Consider the following 14266-nt stretch of genomic DNA (forward strand, 5'->3'; position numbering starts at 1 on the left):
CCCTCTCATCCTATGAGAACAGGCCAGGAAGCTGATAGAAGGGGCACGAGTGGATACACCAGAGCAAAATGGGGAGCTCTGTTCCCCAGACCTGCAGAGGTCTCCTCCCATCCTTCCTCAGCCATTGCTGGGCTTTCCTACCTCTCCCTGACCTTCATGTGGCCTGTCCCAGGGCAGCAGCAGGAAGCCAGAGCAGGAGGAAGGGTTTTATCTGGGATAGGGAATTGGGAGAAGCTGACAACCGTGGTCAGAGCCCCTTGTCATCCAGATGCCACCACCCTGTATGGGAGGGGCTGTGTGAGCATGTGCATAGTTTCTTGGCTGCCACAGGGGCTGCTGGTCCAGATGCTAAGAGCGCCTTTGGGGTTGGTGTCTTTCCCAGGCCTAGCCACAAAGCCAGCAGGCTGGGTGGGGGAAGAGGTGAGAACCTTCAGGGAGACTCCCTTACTGGTGAGAAGAAGGCGGAGCTGTTTTAGAGCCTTTGGGCTTATCCTACAGCTTCATTCTGGCTGCCTCCATGTGTCAAAGCACGCGGGTGGCAACAAGGACTTGATGGTTGACCCCCCAGCCCTAAGTGTTATGTCTCACCTTTATCATATAAGTGCCAACTAGCCAGGCCTGTCAACTCTGGAGTGTGGGAGGAAGCCGCTGTCTTCTGGACCAGAGAGCCCTCCAGAAAGGCTTGGCCAGCAAAGGGGCAGGGAGAGGAAAGGATGTATGTGCCTTGCCTCTGGCCCCCAGGGAAGTCTTCCCTTCCCGCGTCTGCCCCTGGCCCTCCATCTCCTCCTGAAAAGCCCACCCCTTTGCAGATAAAGGTGCTCCGTCGACCAAGCGCCTCTCTCACGACCAAGCACCTCTCTCATCTCTCCTCTGGTCCATCACCAGCCACAAGAAAACCTCATTGTTGGCAAACAGCAGTGTCTCCCCTGGTCCCCTGGACCCATAGGGGTCTGGTTAGAGAATCCATTTCTGCCTGTCTGACTTGGCTCAGTAGGGTGTTTGCTGGAGGGTGGTGGTGGGCTGGTGGAGTGAATGGGCGGAGAATAGCCTCAGCCCCTGGCTGGCAGGGACTCTTCCATGGATGACAGAGGAGGCTGGTGCAAGGAGGTCCTGGGGAGCCATCTGGCCTCACCACCCCAGGAAAAACTCTGTAGAGGCTCCCCTTACGTAAGGGCACTCTATCTCAAGCCCTTAAGTATCTTCCTGGAAATTTCTCCCATTTGACCTCGGGGAATGTGTGCTGGCACCTCTGCCTGAGCATGCCCTCCAAACCCCAACCCAGCCTGTTAACCCTTCCCTCCCACAGTTCCATCGATCCCGGGCCCTGGTCAGTCTCATCCTCTCTGAGCATCCCCGGCCTACTTCTCTAGTCTCTGCCCCAAACCAGGGGCCCCTGATTGTGGCCGGGTGTCTGTAACACACCCTGGGAATGTTCCAGGAGGTCATGCAGTGCCATGGACAGAACAGGGCTCAGATCCCAGATCTGCCTTTTGGAGCCACACTTCCCCACTTCCCCACCTGTAAGAGGGGCATCCCTAGTGCCCCTCAGGAGTGTTAGGATCACATAAGATGCTACATGTGTATTGCCCACTGTGGCACCTGGCATGTGGTCGGCACTCAGCCAATGTCTGCCTTCCAGAGCCTCCGTGTCACTCACCCCAACTTCCATCCTGAGCACTATCTGACCTTTGGGTCCAAGTCCTGCTATTAAGCTCCCCCTCAGCTTTGGCCACTCCACCCTATACCAAGGGTTCTGTGAACAATGCTGCTGACACCTGGAGCCTCACAGCAGCCGGGGCCCAGGGTGGGGCCTCACTTGGTCACAGGGGTCCCCTCGCCTCCCACAGCTGTCAGTGTGGCAGAGAAGGAATGAATTACCAACCCCGTGGGCCCTTTGCTCTCAAAAACGCAAAATCAGGGTGCAGGCTTTGCATGTCGGGATACATCTGCCCCAGTCTCTGAAGGGAGAGGAGACTTTGGTCCAGAACATGTATGCACACACTCACAATCGCCCTGGTGTTTGCACACACTCACGTGCATATAGGTTCTCTCTATTTGATGCCAGGGAGCTGTGCACACCACTGATTTCTGGGGTCTTGTGCAGTAGCTCTAGGAGCCACATCCCAGAAGGATAGAAAGGAGCCCCAGCTTTAATCTTGCAGCTTCTCTTGGGGCTTTCTTGCAAATTCCCTCTGTTCTGCAACTCTTTCTTCTCATCTTCTCCACCTGCCTGGCCCTCCTGCCCTTCATGGCCCCACCTCCTTCCCCCCACACCCCCTACCTGAGAAGATAGAGGTTCTTGTAGGGCTCCTCTCTGCTGTGTCTCATCTTGGGAGCACAAGGAAGGACCACTTTTCTTGTTCTCCTCATGGATCATCTTTTATTCCAGCAGAGATCCATGGAAGCTAGGTATCCCTCCTATGCCTGAGGTCAGAGGGCAGGGGGATATCCTCATGGTATGTGTCCTGGGGTATGTATGGGGTCAGCACAGCCAGCCTCACCCCCAGAGCTCTGCTTTACCAGTTCCCATGATCCCTTCCCCTGATGATCCCCCTCATCAGGCTGAGCTCCAGAGAGGCCAGAGCTCTCAAGCAGCGCAGAGGAGCCAGGGTCAAGGCCATGCTGAGATATGGGGTGAAGCAGTGCTAAAGAGACTCTTCCCAAACCTAGCCATTTTACCTGAGGTTGGACTCCCCTCCATCCCCAACCCAGGATTAAGTGTTTGTGTGAGTCCTGGCACCGTGAAGCACTTGGGTCCCAGCAAACCCTGGAGTTCCCCAGCAGGCTACCATATTGAATCTCCTACCCTGTGACACTTTCAGTGGCACACCCAGAGCAATGGGGATGGGGGTGTGAGGAAGAGGTGGAGTGAAACCAAGCCCCAGAGAAAGAGAGTGCTGGCTGGGGAATAGAACTTACCTGGCCGGGGTGGGACAGTAAAACCACAATGTAGACTCTAGGAAGAAATTCAGATCCACTCAGGGCTTCACTGAGAGGTCCCCTAGCAACAGGGACAGAGGCCAGTTCACATCCCAGCCCTCTGCTCATGGCAGAGTGACTGAGGGCAGGCTGACCACAGAACCTCAAAGGTTTATTATTAATGTTAGTTGTATCCTAGTAGTAGTGGTAGCAGTATTTTTTCACAGAAAGACTGTCCTTTTCCCTTCTCCATTTCTACACTCAGAGTGTGGGTCTATGTGCAGCCCTTTTGTAGGCCCAGAGGCCTAGAGCATGTGAGGAGGGGTGTGGTGGGCATGTCGTAGACAGTGTGCACTGGGCTCTGAGTGCAGGTCATGCTGTGCCTTGGCCTCCCCTCTGCCTGAGCAGACACACACCCCCACCCCCCCACCCCCCCACTGAGCCAGCCTGATGCCTCTCTAAGATTTCAGAGCAAAACCGGAAGGGAGAGAGAAAAAGCATCATGTTTTTATTGTTCAGGTATATAAGTTCCCCCTTCCTGTTCCATCCTTTGCCAATCCTAGATGATACAGTTCCCCTTCTGGTTCCTCTATTGCAATATTTTTCAAACTTTTCAGGGTTACAGAGGGCTTTTAAAATAATAAACAAGCAAACTCCCTGAAAACTTGAATCCAAAATTCAGAGAAAGGCAGCCCTGTTTGGGTTAATGGGGGGGGGGGGGGCAGTAAATCTCCTGTTCAGCCCTCATTCTCAAAAGCTCATTGGAGCTCCTGCTCCACTGGAGCACGCCCCATCAGCAGTCAGTGGGTCCCAGTGCAGGCCCATGGCCGTGCCTCGCCTACCTGCCCTCAAGACCAGCCAGGCCTGCTGAGACAGCCTCCCCTTCTCTGCAGTGAGCTGTTCTCTGATCAGTGGTCTCAGCGGATTTCAGCAGGCAGAGACCTGGCTGACGTTCACTACTTTGAAAAGAATTACAAACTGACCAGCTTGCCTAATGGAAAAGGTAACTGGCCAAAGCTGCGCTTCAGCTGTGATCTATCTAGGCCTTCAGGTTCTGAGCTGTCAGGGCACAGAGTCATGTCTATGTGGGCAAGGCCTGGGCCAGTATAGAATAAGGAGAGGTAATATCACTAACTGCCATCTGCTTTCTTTTCTTCATTCTCACTGCCACAGCATCAGGGAAGCATTGAGAAAACATTCCAGAAGGGTTTTCTGAAAGCCTCCCTAAAGAGGCTTACCCTGCTCTGAGCCCCAGAGTGGTAGCTCTCTTACTGCCACGTGCCCAGAATCTGCCCAGCCTACCTTTCCTCTCAGAGGCCCCCAGCGCCTGGGAGCTGCCCATTCTGTTGGGAGGAGATGAAAGGAGGAAGGAGGTGGGGAGGAGCAGGGTGGCCCAGGCCTAGAGGGTGGCCAGACTCCTAGAACCTTGCTTTCCCTGAGGCATCTGAGACCCACATTAGAAATCACCAGACCCTTGCCTGGAAATGAAAGAGAGCAGCTGATCCCTGAGGCCTCCTCCCTGATCAAGGCTCTAGGTTTTCCTGGGCTTGGCGTTGGGAGAGTGGCCACCCAGCCCTGCTCCTGTGACCAGGGCAGAGCCTGGGACTGTCTGATCCTTGCCCTGCAGTCTTCTTTTTTTTTTCTAATTTTTATTTATTTATGATAGTCACACACACACAGAGAGAGAGAGAGAGGCAGAGACATAGGCAGAGGGAGAAGCAGGCTCCATGTACCGGGAGCCTGATGTGGGATTCGATCCAGGGTCTCCAGGATCGCGCCCTGGGCCAAAGGCAGGCGCCAAACTGCTGCGCCACCCAGGGATCCCCTTGCCCTGCAGTCTTAAGCTGAAGTGAGAAGCTGTGGGGTGAGGGGTCCCTGGGTCAAGGAGGCCCCTGGGGAGTGGGGGTCTGCAGGGCCAGGGGCTAAGTCTGCAAGTGTCTCTAGTCCACACCCTCCTCACTCACATCCCCTTGTCTCCTCATTTCTCCTCCCCCCTACTCAGCAAAGGCAGAGAGAAGACCAAGGGAGGCAGAGATGGCGAGCACAAGTAGGTGTCCCAGGCCAGGGCGGAGCCCGTGGGGCCCAAAGGCTCCTCACCACAGGGTGTGGATGTCGGGATGGCCTGTCTCAGAGGGCTTAGGTGTGGGCTATCCTGGTGGAGCCAGCCCTGGGGGATGGCAGAGCGAGGGCGGTCTGTCCATCTGGCCATGGGAGGGTGAGGGCCAGGGAGGGAGGGGGTGGGAGCGGGGGGTGGGCAGGTGTCTGGGCCTGCTGTTTCCACTCCCTCCTGCCTCTTTTCAGTGTCTTGACTCTTCTTCCACTTCCCTATCCAGCTCTGTACCCATGGACCAGGCCCTTAGGCTTCCCTGTGAGGGAGGGTGTGACTCTAGGCAGAGGAGTAAGGGAGGCTCAAGAAGCCACTGGCTACTTCCCCCTAAGAGTCAAGGCAGGGCTGGGCAGATGGATACACAGGCCTGGAGGCCCAAGGAGGACAGACTCTGGGCCTGGAGTGGCCATAGGGGTGGCTGGAGCATGAAGGCCCAGAAAGCTAAGGGGAGATGAGCAGATGAGCACCTTCTGTTTGTCCTCACCATCTCCAACCCCCAAAAGGCTTCCTGTGGGAGGGAGAGATCAGAGGGAGAGGAGAGAGGTGGAAACCCCAGATGAGAGGAGCCAGCCACAGGAGCTTGGAAAACCTCATGGCCTGGCGTTGATGAGTAGGTCTCACAGAGTCCCCCAGAAGCACATGCCATCTCAAGAACTCTCTAACATTATGGGGAATCCATAGGAATGGTAGCAGTCAAGGCTGACAAGCTGGAGGGGGCCTCTGGGCCAAAGCCCTTTCTTAGAGATGACAAATCTAAGTCCCAGAGAGGGGAAGTAACTTGCCCCAGAATAGGATCAGAGCTAGAATGACAACACAGGGAATCTAGCTTCTGACCCAGAGTTTACAATAGACCCAGGGAGTTTAGAGCACTTGACTGTACTCTAAATTCAATTTAACTCTCCAAACACACTGACGCAAGCTGAAAAGCCAAGCGTGTGGTCTTTATTTTCCAGACAGGGAAACTGAGCTTCAGAGATGTTAAAAGATTTGCCCCAGACTGTGGTGCCAATAAGCTAAAAAACCAGTTGACATGAGGACATCACTGGGACACCAGGATTGTGCCAACAGGGGTCTGAGGTGGTCAGCACAGATATGGGCTTGAGATCTCTGCTTGCTTTAAAACCCCAGAGAACTCACCATTGTTGTCCATTGCCTTAACAAAAACATACTGAGTTCCAACTCCACTTGTGATACACAAGCAAAAGCACAAAAGCGATGGCACCGCGTGGGGAAAGTTCAGGCCCCGCCACCCGAAGAGTCAAGGCTCTGAGCGAGGGAAGGCCTGAGGCAGAGCATGTGCCAGGCTTGGAGTGGGAGCCCGATTGCTGAATCCAGGGGTATGTGAGTGAGAGATGATGACAGATGCTGGACTGGGAGTCCCTCTTAGGGAGAGGTTTCCAGGGGTCAGGTTCCTGCTTGGCCGCTTAGCTGTCAAAGGCCTCCTTAGGAGTGTGGACCACCTGCCCCTCCCCCAGGCTCTGACTGAGAGTGGTGAGGCTCTAGGGCACTTCCCAGTTTCCAGCTCCCCAGGCTGCCGGGGCCAGACCCCCAGCCATTCCCACTGGTTCCCAAGTGCTTCCTGATCCGAATCTCTTGTCATCTCCAGTTAACTCCTGGAATAAAGTCACCTGTCATTTTTTTATTCTTATTTTAATGTGTAGAGCAGTCAGAAGATTGAAAAGGGAGGAAAATGAGATTTCTAAAAAGAGATTATAAAGGAGTTGAAACTCCTCTGCCTGGGGAAGAAAAACCATAAAAACAATTTTGAATCTCTGAAAGGGTATTATGTGGCCAGGCTGGCTAGGCTGGAGCTCCACCGAGGAGAACTAAGTGGAAATATGTGCAAGTCGCAGTAGGAAGAACTGAAAGAGCCAGCCATGAAAGGACTCGTGCTCCCTGTGGGTGCGTGAGATGCTGGGAGCGGCTGGCTTGGGGAGGTGGCGTTCTGTTCCCATGATGCTGTTTACTTGAGTCTTGCGAGGGGTTGGCCACGGGGGAGGGCCGAGGAGTCAGCTCCCTGGCGAACTGTGAGCCTCAGGACCCAAGGGCCTCCTAGCCTCCTGCTTTCCCCAGGGCGCATGGGTAAATAGGCCAATCGGGAGACAGGTTCTTATAGGAAGGGTCGACCTGTCCTGCCCAGGTAGAGGAAGATATTTGAAACTAGCTAAAACTCAATACACTGTGAGAAACAACTCTACAGCCTGTGATTATGAAATTAGTGGTACTTGGGACATGAGGGGGAAAAAAAGAAATAAACCCACCAAGGGGTACTGGTGGCACATGCCCCCAAGGTTTGAAAATGTGGCTGTTTAAGCAAGCAGAGAGCCAGAGACCCTGTTTCACTCAGGCAGGGGTTCCTCCAAATTACCTGAGGCCTGAGCCAAGGAGCCTGGATTGTGAGGAAGCCCAGGCCTGCAGCCTACTGTCCGCACAGCCCCTAGGTACGACCTCCAGAAGAAGACACAGCCCTGAATTACTCCAACGCCCGGTTCACTAAGCTTATTTTGGCCAAGGTTCCCAAGTCATTTTGAATACCAAGCTCTCCTCGCTGGAGGGCCCCAAGTGCATCACCCAACCACGACATCCTTCTAGATCTGAGCCGTGGAACCAGCAAGGAAATCATCAGATCCATAAATGAAAGAAAAAGTTTACAAATGAGTGAACTAACTTTAAAATCTTTTCTCTAGAGGGAAATAGTGGTCTGCATTGTAGGTGCATATCATTCTGCCTGCAGTAAATCCAGCCACGGGGAAACCTAAATGTGACCATAAATCCTCAGAGGGCCCAAAGGGCCCCCCTCCCCAGCTCCTGCTTCGGCTTTCTTTCCTGAAGCGGTGAATGAGGAGCCACTTGGTCACAAAGCAGTTTTTCACTGAGTTGATTACTGGCTTTTTTTCTTTGTCTCTTTCTCACCATATTGTATCTTTAGTCATTGAAGAACTCAATTAGACCGAAGGCAGCATTTATTTAAAAACAAAAACTCAGTACGCGGGCACACCAGTAACCTCATGGATAGATTACACATTTTGGAAATCTAAGTCTTTAATTCAAGTGGATAATCTTTGAAAAATCCCTGCCTCAGTTAATATTTATTTCAAAAATCACCTTTACCCTTTGCCAAAAGAAGCAGGCCTGCGGCTTCTGGGAAGTGGTGCAGTGATAGGCAGGAGAGGCTGCTTCTATCGTGAACTTCTGAAGTGTCATCGATCAGAAAACTCCAAAGGGCAGGGAGAGCCGACGACATCACACTCTACTGCACACTGTCCAGATGGATTTAAGAGCGAGTCTAGGAAAAAAAAAAAAAAAAAAGAGCGAGTCTAGGAGACAGAAACAGGTGGAAAGCCAATAGTAAGAATTCTGGAAATTACATTCACCCTACACATTCTGCATTTTTCATGAAGGAATAAATCGTCATTTGGAGACATTTCCAGTATATAGGAGTAGCATCGGTAAACCTGTCCACTTGAGATGCTTAAAATTATTCAGGGTCTGAGAAGTCAGGTTTCTCCTATGATTGGCTTCAGGTTATGGTAGAGAATAGTAGGATAGTAGAGTTTGTTTTGTTTTGATTTTAAAGTATCAATTTTTGCTTCCAAATATGTTTCTTTTAGGGAAGAAAGTGACTTTCAAAGTCAAAGGCCATAAGTGCCCCCAAGGGAAGCCCCAGGCAACTTTCCCACTTGGGTGGGTCCTCAGACCAGCATCAGAAAGCCACAATTCCTAGCCACTCGAGCCCCCTCCAGGCCTCAGGCAGCACATACAGATCCTGTTCCAGGATGCCAAGCCTCTGGTTTCTCAGGCAGGGCCTGCTTCTGACTCAACACAGTGCTTTGATCTACCATCTCAGAGCACTTTCCCAGGAGCTTTAGGGCAAGGGGAACAGGATGGGGGTGGGGGTGGGGGTAGCAACCCAGAGGAGTGGGGGTTGAGGAGCAGGCTGTGTGATGGCATTGTGTAGGTCACACAGAGTGGGGCTGGGGACTCTAAGAATGGCACAGCCCAGAAATGTTCAAGAAGCAATTGTACCAAGTCAAGTACAGAGCCGTCCAGGAAACTCCCAGGTAATCTAGGAAAGCGACAGTCAAAGCAGGAAGGCTGGACAGAATGGAGCCCCAAACACTAAGACAGGAAGCAAAGTGAGGGCTTACACTAGGCACATGTTCTGTGGCAGGGGTCAGAGTACTGCCAGTACCCCTGCTCCCTTTTTTTTTTTTTAAGATTTTATTTATTTATTCATGAGAGACACAGAGAAGGAGGCAGAGATATAGGCAGAGGGAGAAGCAGGCTCTGTGTAGGAGCCTGATGTGGCACTCGATCCCAAGACCCCGGGATCATGGCCTGAGCCAAAGGCAAATGTTCAACCACTGAAACCGCCCAGGTGCCCCAGTACCCCACCTTAAGGCCACCAGGAAAGGAACCATCCCACAGGTGGCTCAGCATAAGCCAGGCAGGATGGTCTGTTCTCACAGCCACTCAGCTGTTCCTGATGAGGTCACTGACCTGTTCAATGTTTTGTCACCAGTCATTAACGTTCATGGCAGTCTCTTCCAAAATGCATCAAGGCTGAGAAAATCTGTGAACAAGCCCCTTCTCTGTACGTAAACCTGGGCAGTCCATGGGACTCTTCACAGATGGTATCCCCATCTGCAGGCTGTGCTGGCACGTGGCCCATACCTCTACCCACAAGTGCAGGCCCTGGAGACTTTTCACCAGAGTTCCAAATGGTTACGATGGGATGTACCCCGATGGAGGAGTGCAAGCCCAGAGCACTAAGGGTATAGTAGTCGCCAGCCGAGGAGGTGGGGGCTCTGTGCTTCAGCCCTAGTGCTTGGAGCCTGTGAGTCTTTCTTTGGGTTGAATAAAGAAAAGCGTATGTCCCTCCCAGGATTGTTATGAAGAGGAAATGAGCAAACATCTGGAAAAGTCTCTGGCCCATAGTAGGTGCTCAAGAAAAATTATGTCATCTCTTGTTGGCACATATGTATATACCTCCCTCCATTAGAAGGGGAGAAACTTCCCCTCTCTTCCATTGTTATATTCCAGACAGCATGATGCTGGCTAGTGCGGACACATTAGTGTTACCCCAGCCTTTCTTCACCCACCTCATGACTTTTTAGGAAACCATGAATACACTGGTGTTTTCTAAACTTTGAGCTGGTGCACACGGAAGGGTTCTTGGTTGTTCTTTCACTGGGATGCAGACTCACAGCCTTCCATATCTTGCCTGAGAGTAAAAAAACAAACAAACAAACAAAAAAAAACAGCAAAGATTTAAGAAAGTCCTGGGGTTGGGGTAGGGCCAGATTTGGGGGAGTAAGATTGGCCCCCAACCTCGAGTAGAGGGGCTTGAAGTTTTTAGGCCATCCCTACAAGGACAGAAAGGTTTTGCCCAACCTCACATTACCCGGCATAAAGATCAGGGGGTCTTGGGAACTATAGTCAAGCTTCCACAGGGAGATGCATGACCCAAAGGTGGGTGGGCTCTGCTGTAGGTGAGTGCAGAGTTGGAACCTCCATCTCGCCCCACCTGAGCCTACAGGGCTACACCCAGGAGGAGGGAGAATGGGAAGAGGAAGGAGTCAGGTATCCTGCTCATGCAATATTAATGGGGTAATGGAATATTGCACTTTACCCCCTGCTGGTCCTACTCCGGGTCCCTCCTGGCACCAGGGACCTCGGGCTCGGCTGCAGGGACATCACTGAAGGGACACTGACGGCCCCTGCCCCCTTCCCTCTGCCCCCCTGACTGCAAGGCCCTTCACCTGGGGCACGAGGCCACTCCAAGCCAGAGAAAGAGGTAGGAACTATGGAGTCTGCCATATGTTCCTGGGGGTTGGTTGAAAGAGGGATTCCACAGTGAGCGGGGACAGACAGAAGGGGTGGAAGCCAGCACCAAAGATGAATGGGAACGTGCCCATCTCCTCCCTTTCACAGGGACCCAGGAGAACCCTAGGGCATGGAGAGGTTGGGACAGACAAGGCAGCTTTGAGCACCAAGGCCGTTAGAGAACCGAGCCGCTAGTTTCGACCACACCTCCTGCTTGGCCTCTGCCCCTCTGCCCCTGTTCCTGTCCGTCTGTCCTGACGCTTTGTCTCGGGTCACCTGGCTTTCTTTCCAACCCGCTGGGTGGGGTGAACCGACAGGGAGGATGAGCTCGGAGGCACCTTGGCGCTCAGAGCTCTGAGACCAGGCTGAGGGCGCTGAGAGGGGCCCAGGACCCGAGGGCTCCAGTTAAAACCCTTCTTTGCAGCCCAAGGTCACCTTCTCTGATCGCTGGGCCCTGGGCTGCTCCTCAGCGGTGTGAAGGCATGGGGAAGGGGGGGGGGGTCCTCTGCCCTAATTCCCCCTCCCGGCTCGCGCTTGAGAAAGTCTGGCCCCCACCCTCTCTCGGGACCAGCACGTGAGGGCTGGAGTACGAAGCTCTCTCTCTCTTACGTGTTCTTTCTCGGGTTTTGCGGTCCTGTGTCTGGTGTCTCCGGCGGCCCGCCTCGCAGAGCCGGGAGAAGTGTGTTCTCTGCCATGAAGCTCGGCAAGAACCGGACCCACAAGGAGGAGCCCCAGAGACAAGGTAGGGACGCGCGCCCCCCCCTCCCCCCCCCCCCCCCGGGGCAGCCCGGGGCAGCCCGGGCCATCCCTCAGCACCTGACGGAGACCAAACCCCGCCCCCCCGCGGGCCGCGCCCCAGCGGGCTCTCCTGCGATTGGCTGACGCGGCCACCTGGGCGGGCCCTCGCCTCCCATTGGCGGCCGGAGGAGCCGGGCCCTGCAGGTGGTCTCCAGGAAGGGGGCGCTCCTAGCAGAAAGGGTGGGAGGGCATCTCCGCGGGTAGAACGGAGCAGAACCCTCCGTGGATGGATGGGCCTGTTTCTGCCCTCGCTGCTCTCTCTCCCTTTGTTCTTGCACGCAGGAGCCTAGAGGTTGTTCATTAGAGGAGGGAATCACAAAAAACGAAAGTGGTTGGGCTAGTTCCCTATTTCTGGGGGGGAACCAGCATCCTGAGAATGCTTACTCAGGGCCAGGACTCACTGCCCTGCCTTTCCCCAAGCCTTCTCACCAGGCTGCAGGGAAGGCCCCGAGGAAGAGGGGCGGGGTGGGGGCAAGACAGGTGTTTGGAAGGAGGCAGGGAGGACAGGCAAAAGACAGGGGAGAACTGGATGGGTAAGGGAGCTTTCTGACCCAGGTCTGCTGATCATGTGTCCTCCTTCAGGGCTCCTGGCTGCCTCCCTCAGCATCCCCTGTGGCCCACTGGCCCCAGCATCTCTCTCAGTCTTGCCCCCACACCACTTCTACCTGTGCCCTTCTCTTTAGATTGGAGAGGGTAGGGCTGCTGGCTGAGGCCCAAACCCACCACACTTTGGGTGATTTCCCAGGATGGCCAATTCTTTAACTCCTTGGACTAATACACATCAGTGCAGGGTTGGTTCCAAACACCATCACTCCATCAGCTCTTTTACATGGATAAGTTACTTCCTAAGCCTCAGTTTCCCAATCTGTTACCTGAGAATAGTGCATATCTTGACAGTACATGGATATGAGGACAGGAAATGCACATATAAATTGCCTGGCACTTAGAGGCCACTTAATAATAAATGGTCAAGTAGCTATTGTTCAAAAGGTATGTAACTATGGATTCTTTATTTCCTACCTTCATCCACAAAGGGTATTCAGTGTTTATATGGTTAATATGTAATAAAAGAGTTACATTCAATCAAAATTAAAAAGCAAGACTAGGGGTGCCTGGCTGGCTCAGTCAGTAGAGCATGCCCGGGGCTCTTGATCTTGGGGTGGGGAGTTTAAGCCCCACAATGGGTGTAGAGATAGCTTAAATAAATAAACTTTTAAAAAAGTCTTTAAAGGGGCACCTGGGTGGAGCGTAGTTAGTTGAGCATCTGACCCACATCAGGCTCTGCACTTCATAGAGTCTGCTTGAGATTCTCTCTCTCTCTCTGCCCCTCCTGCTCACTCCCTCTCTCTCTCAAATAAGCAAATAAATCTTTTTTTAAAACATTTTAAAGATTAAAATAAAAAAACAAGACTAGATATAATATCAATTAAAATCAAAGATCGAGATTAGGTAGGCAACACTGCAGATAGACGGGCCATAACATTCTAAGCAAATGTTAGACCTGGTTCACCCACTCTGGTTGTTAGTTTCCTGGATGCCAAAGCAAAAGGGGAAAGACAGTCACTATCCCACCATCCAGTCCACCTAACTTTCTTCTTTGGCAGATGAACCGGCCGTGCTGGAGATGGAGGACCTTGACCGCTTGGCCATTCGGCTGGGGGATGGGTTGGACCCTGATTCTGTGTCTCTAGCCTCTGTCACAGCTCTCACCACCAACGTCTCCAACAAGAGGTGAGTATGCAGGAGTCTGGCAGCCCACACTGCCTCTGCCCCTTCAGGCAGGGCCCCACTGTGTGTAGAATTGAGGTAGCGAAGAATCAGTGCTCTTGGCCAGCTTCTTCCTAACCCCACCTCTTTCTTTTCCTGAATGTCTCACACCTCTGTCCCTATAAAGGCAGGAGCCTATTCTCGGGTCACTGAACACCTGCAGGCCAAGGGAAATCACAGAGGTACCCAGCACACATCTGAACCTGTTGACCATTTAATACCTATCTCTCTGTCACTTGTGCCATTAGCTCATCGTCTCTGTTGGGGCCTCTGAGAACACCTAATCCCCATTCTGTTTGATAGTCCTGGAATGTTTGAAGACCATAATTCTGTCCTCTGCCCTTTGCCAGGGTTCAACCACTGCCAGAGCCCACCTCCTCCCCTCTACGCAGTCCCCATACAGCAGACCTGACAGTACCTTCTCCTCCTCAGGTCCAAGCCAGACATTAAGATGGAGCCATGTGCTGGGCGGCCCATGGATTACCAGGTAGGTGGGGCAACTAGAGGCTGTATACCTTTCAAACTCTGGTGGGGACTTCTGGCCAGATGTGCATTATAGACTCTCTGGATGCATGGATCTGAGGGTCATAGAGAACCACAAGCTGAATGTAAGTTTCCAAAGTAAGCTTGTTTGTGGGAGGCACTCAGGAGTCTCCTTACTAGAGAGGTACAACCTACAGAGGAGCTTGAGAATTCTGCTTCTGCTGGTCAAAGCCCTCTCAGGATTTTGCTTCCAGCAGTGGACTTCATAAAGTTAGAGGAACCCAGAAAAACCATAAAAAAGATCAGGAAGCACCACTATATATATATATTCCAACAATTAAGAGCCTCTGAAGAAGGATTTTTAGG

The 14266-nt window shown here is 52.8% G+C and overlaps 1 protein-coding gene across 12 annotated transcripts in view; it reads left to right on the forward strand.

Moving 5' to 3' along the window:
* Window positions 1-14266, forward strand: part of OTOF (otoferlin) — a 215659-nt gene that overhangs the window by 162458 nt on the left and 38935 nt on the right. For 10 of the 12 annotated variants that reach the window (XM_072767470.1, XM_072767468.1, XM_072767467.1 and 7 more), the window contains exons 6-8: window positions 11521-11594; window positions 13255-13381; window positions 13850-13904. In XM_072767470.1, coding sequence (XP_072623571.1) covers window positions 11521-11594; window positions 13255-13381; window positions 13850-13904 — 256 coding nt within the window. Of the gene's footprint in view, window positions 1-4921; window positions 4967-11520; window positions 11595-13254; window positions 13382-13849; window positions 13905-14266 lie in introns of all 12 variants that reach the window. The other 2 variants (XM_072767459.1, XM_072767463.1) reach the window with 1 other exon arrangement.

The sequence above is a fragment of the Vulpes vulpes genome, chromosome 8 (genome assembly GCF_048418805.1).
Source record: "Vulpes vulpes isolate BD-2025 chromosome 8, VulVul3, whole genome shotgun sequence".
Classification (NCBI taxonomy): domain Eukaryota; kingdom Metazoa; phylum Chordata; class Mammalia; order Carnivora; family Canidae; genus Vulpes; species Vulpes vulpes.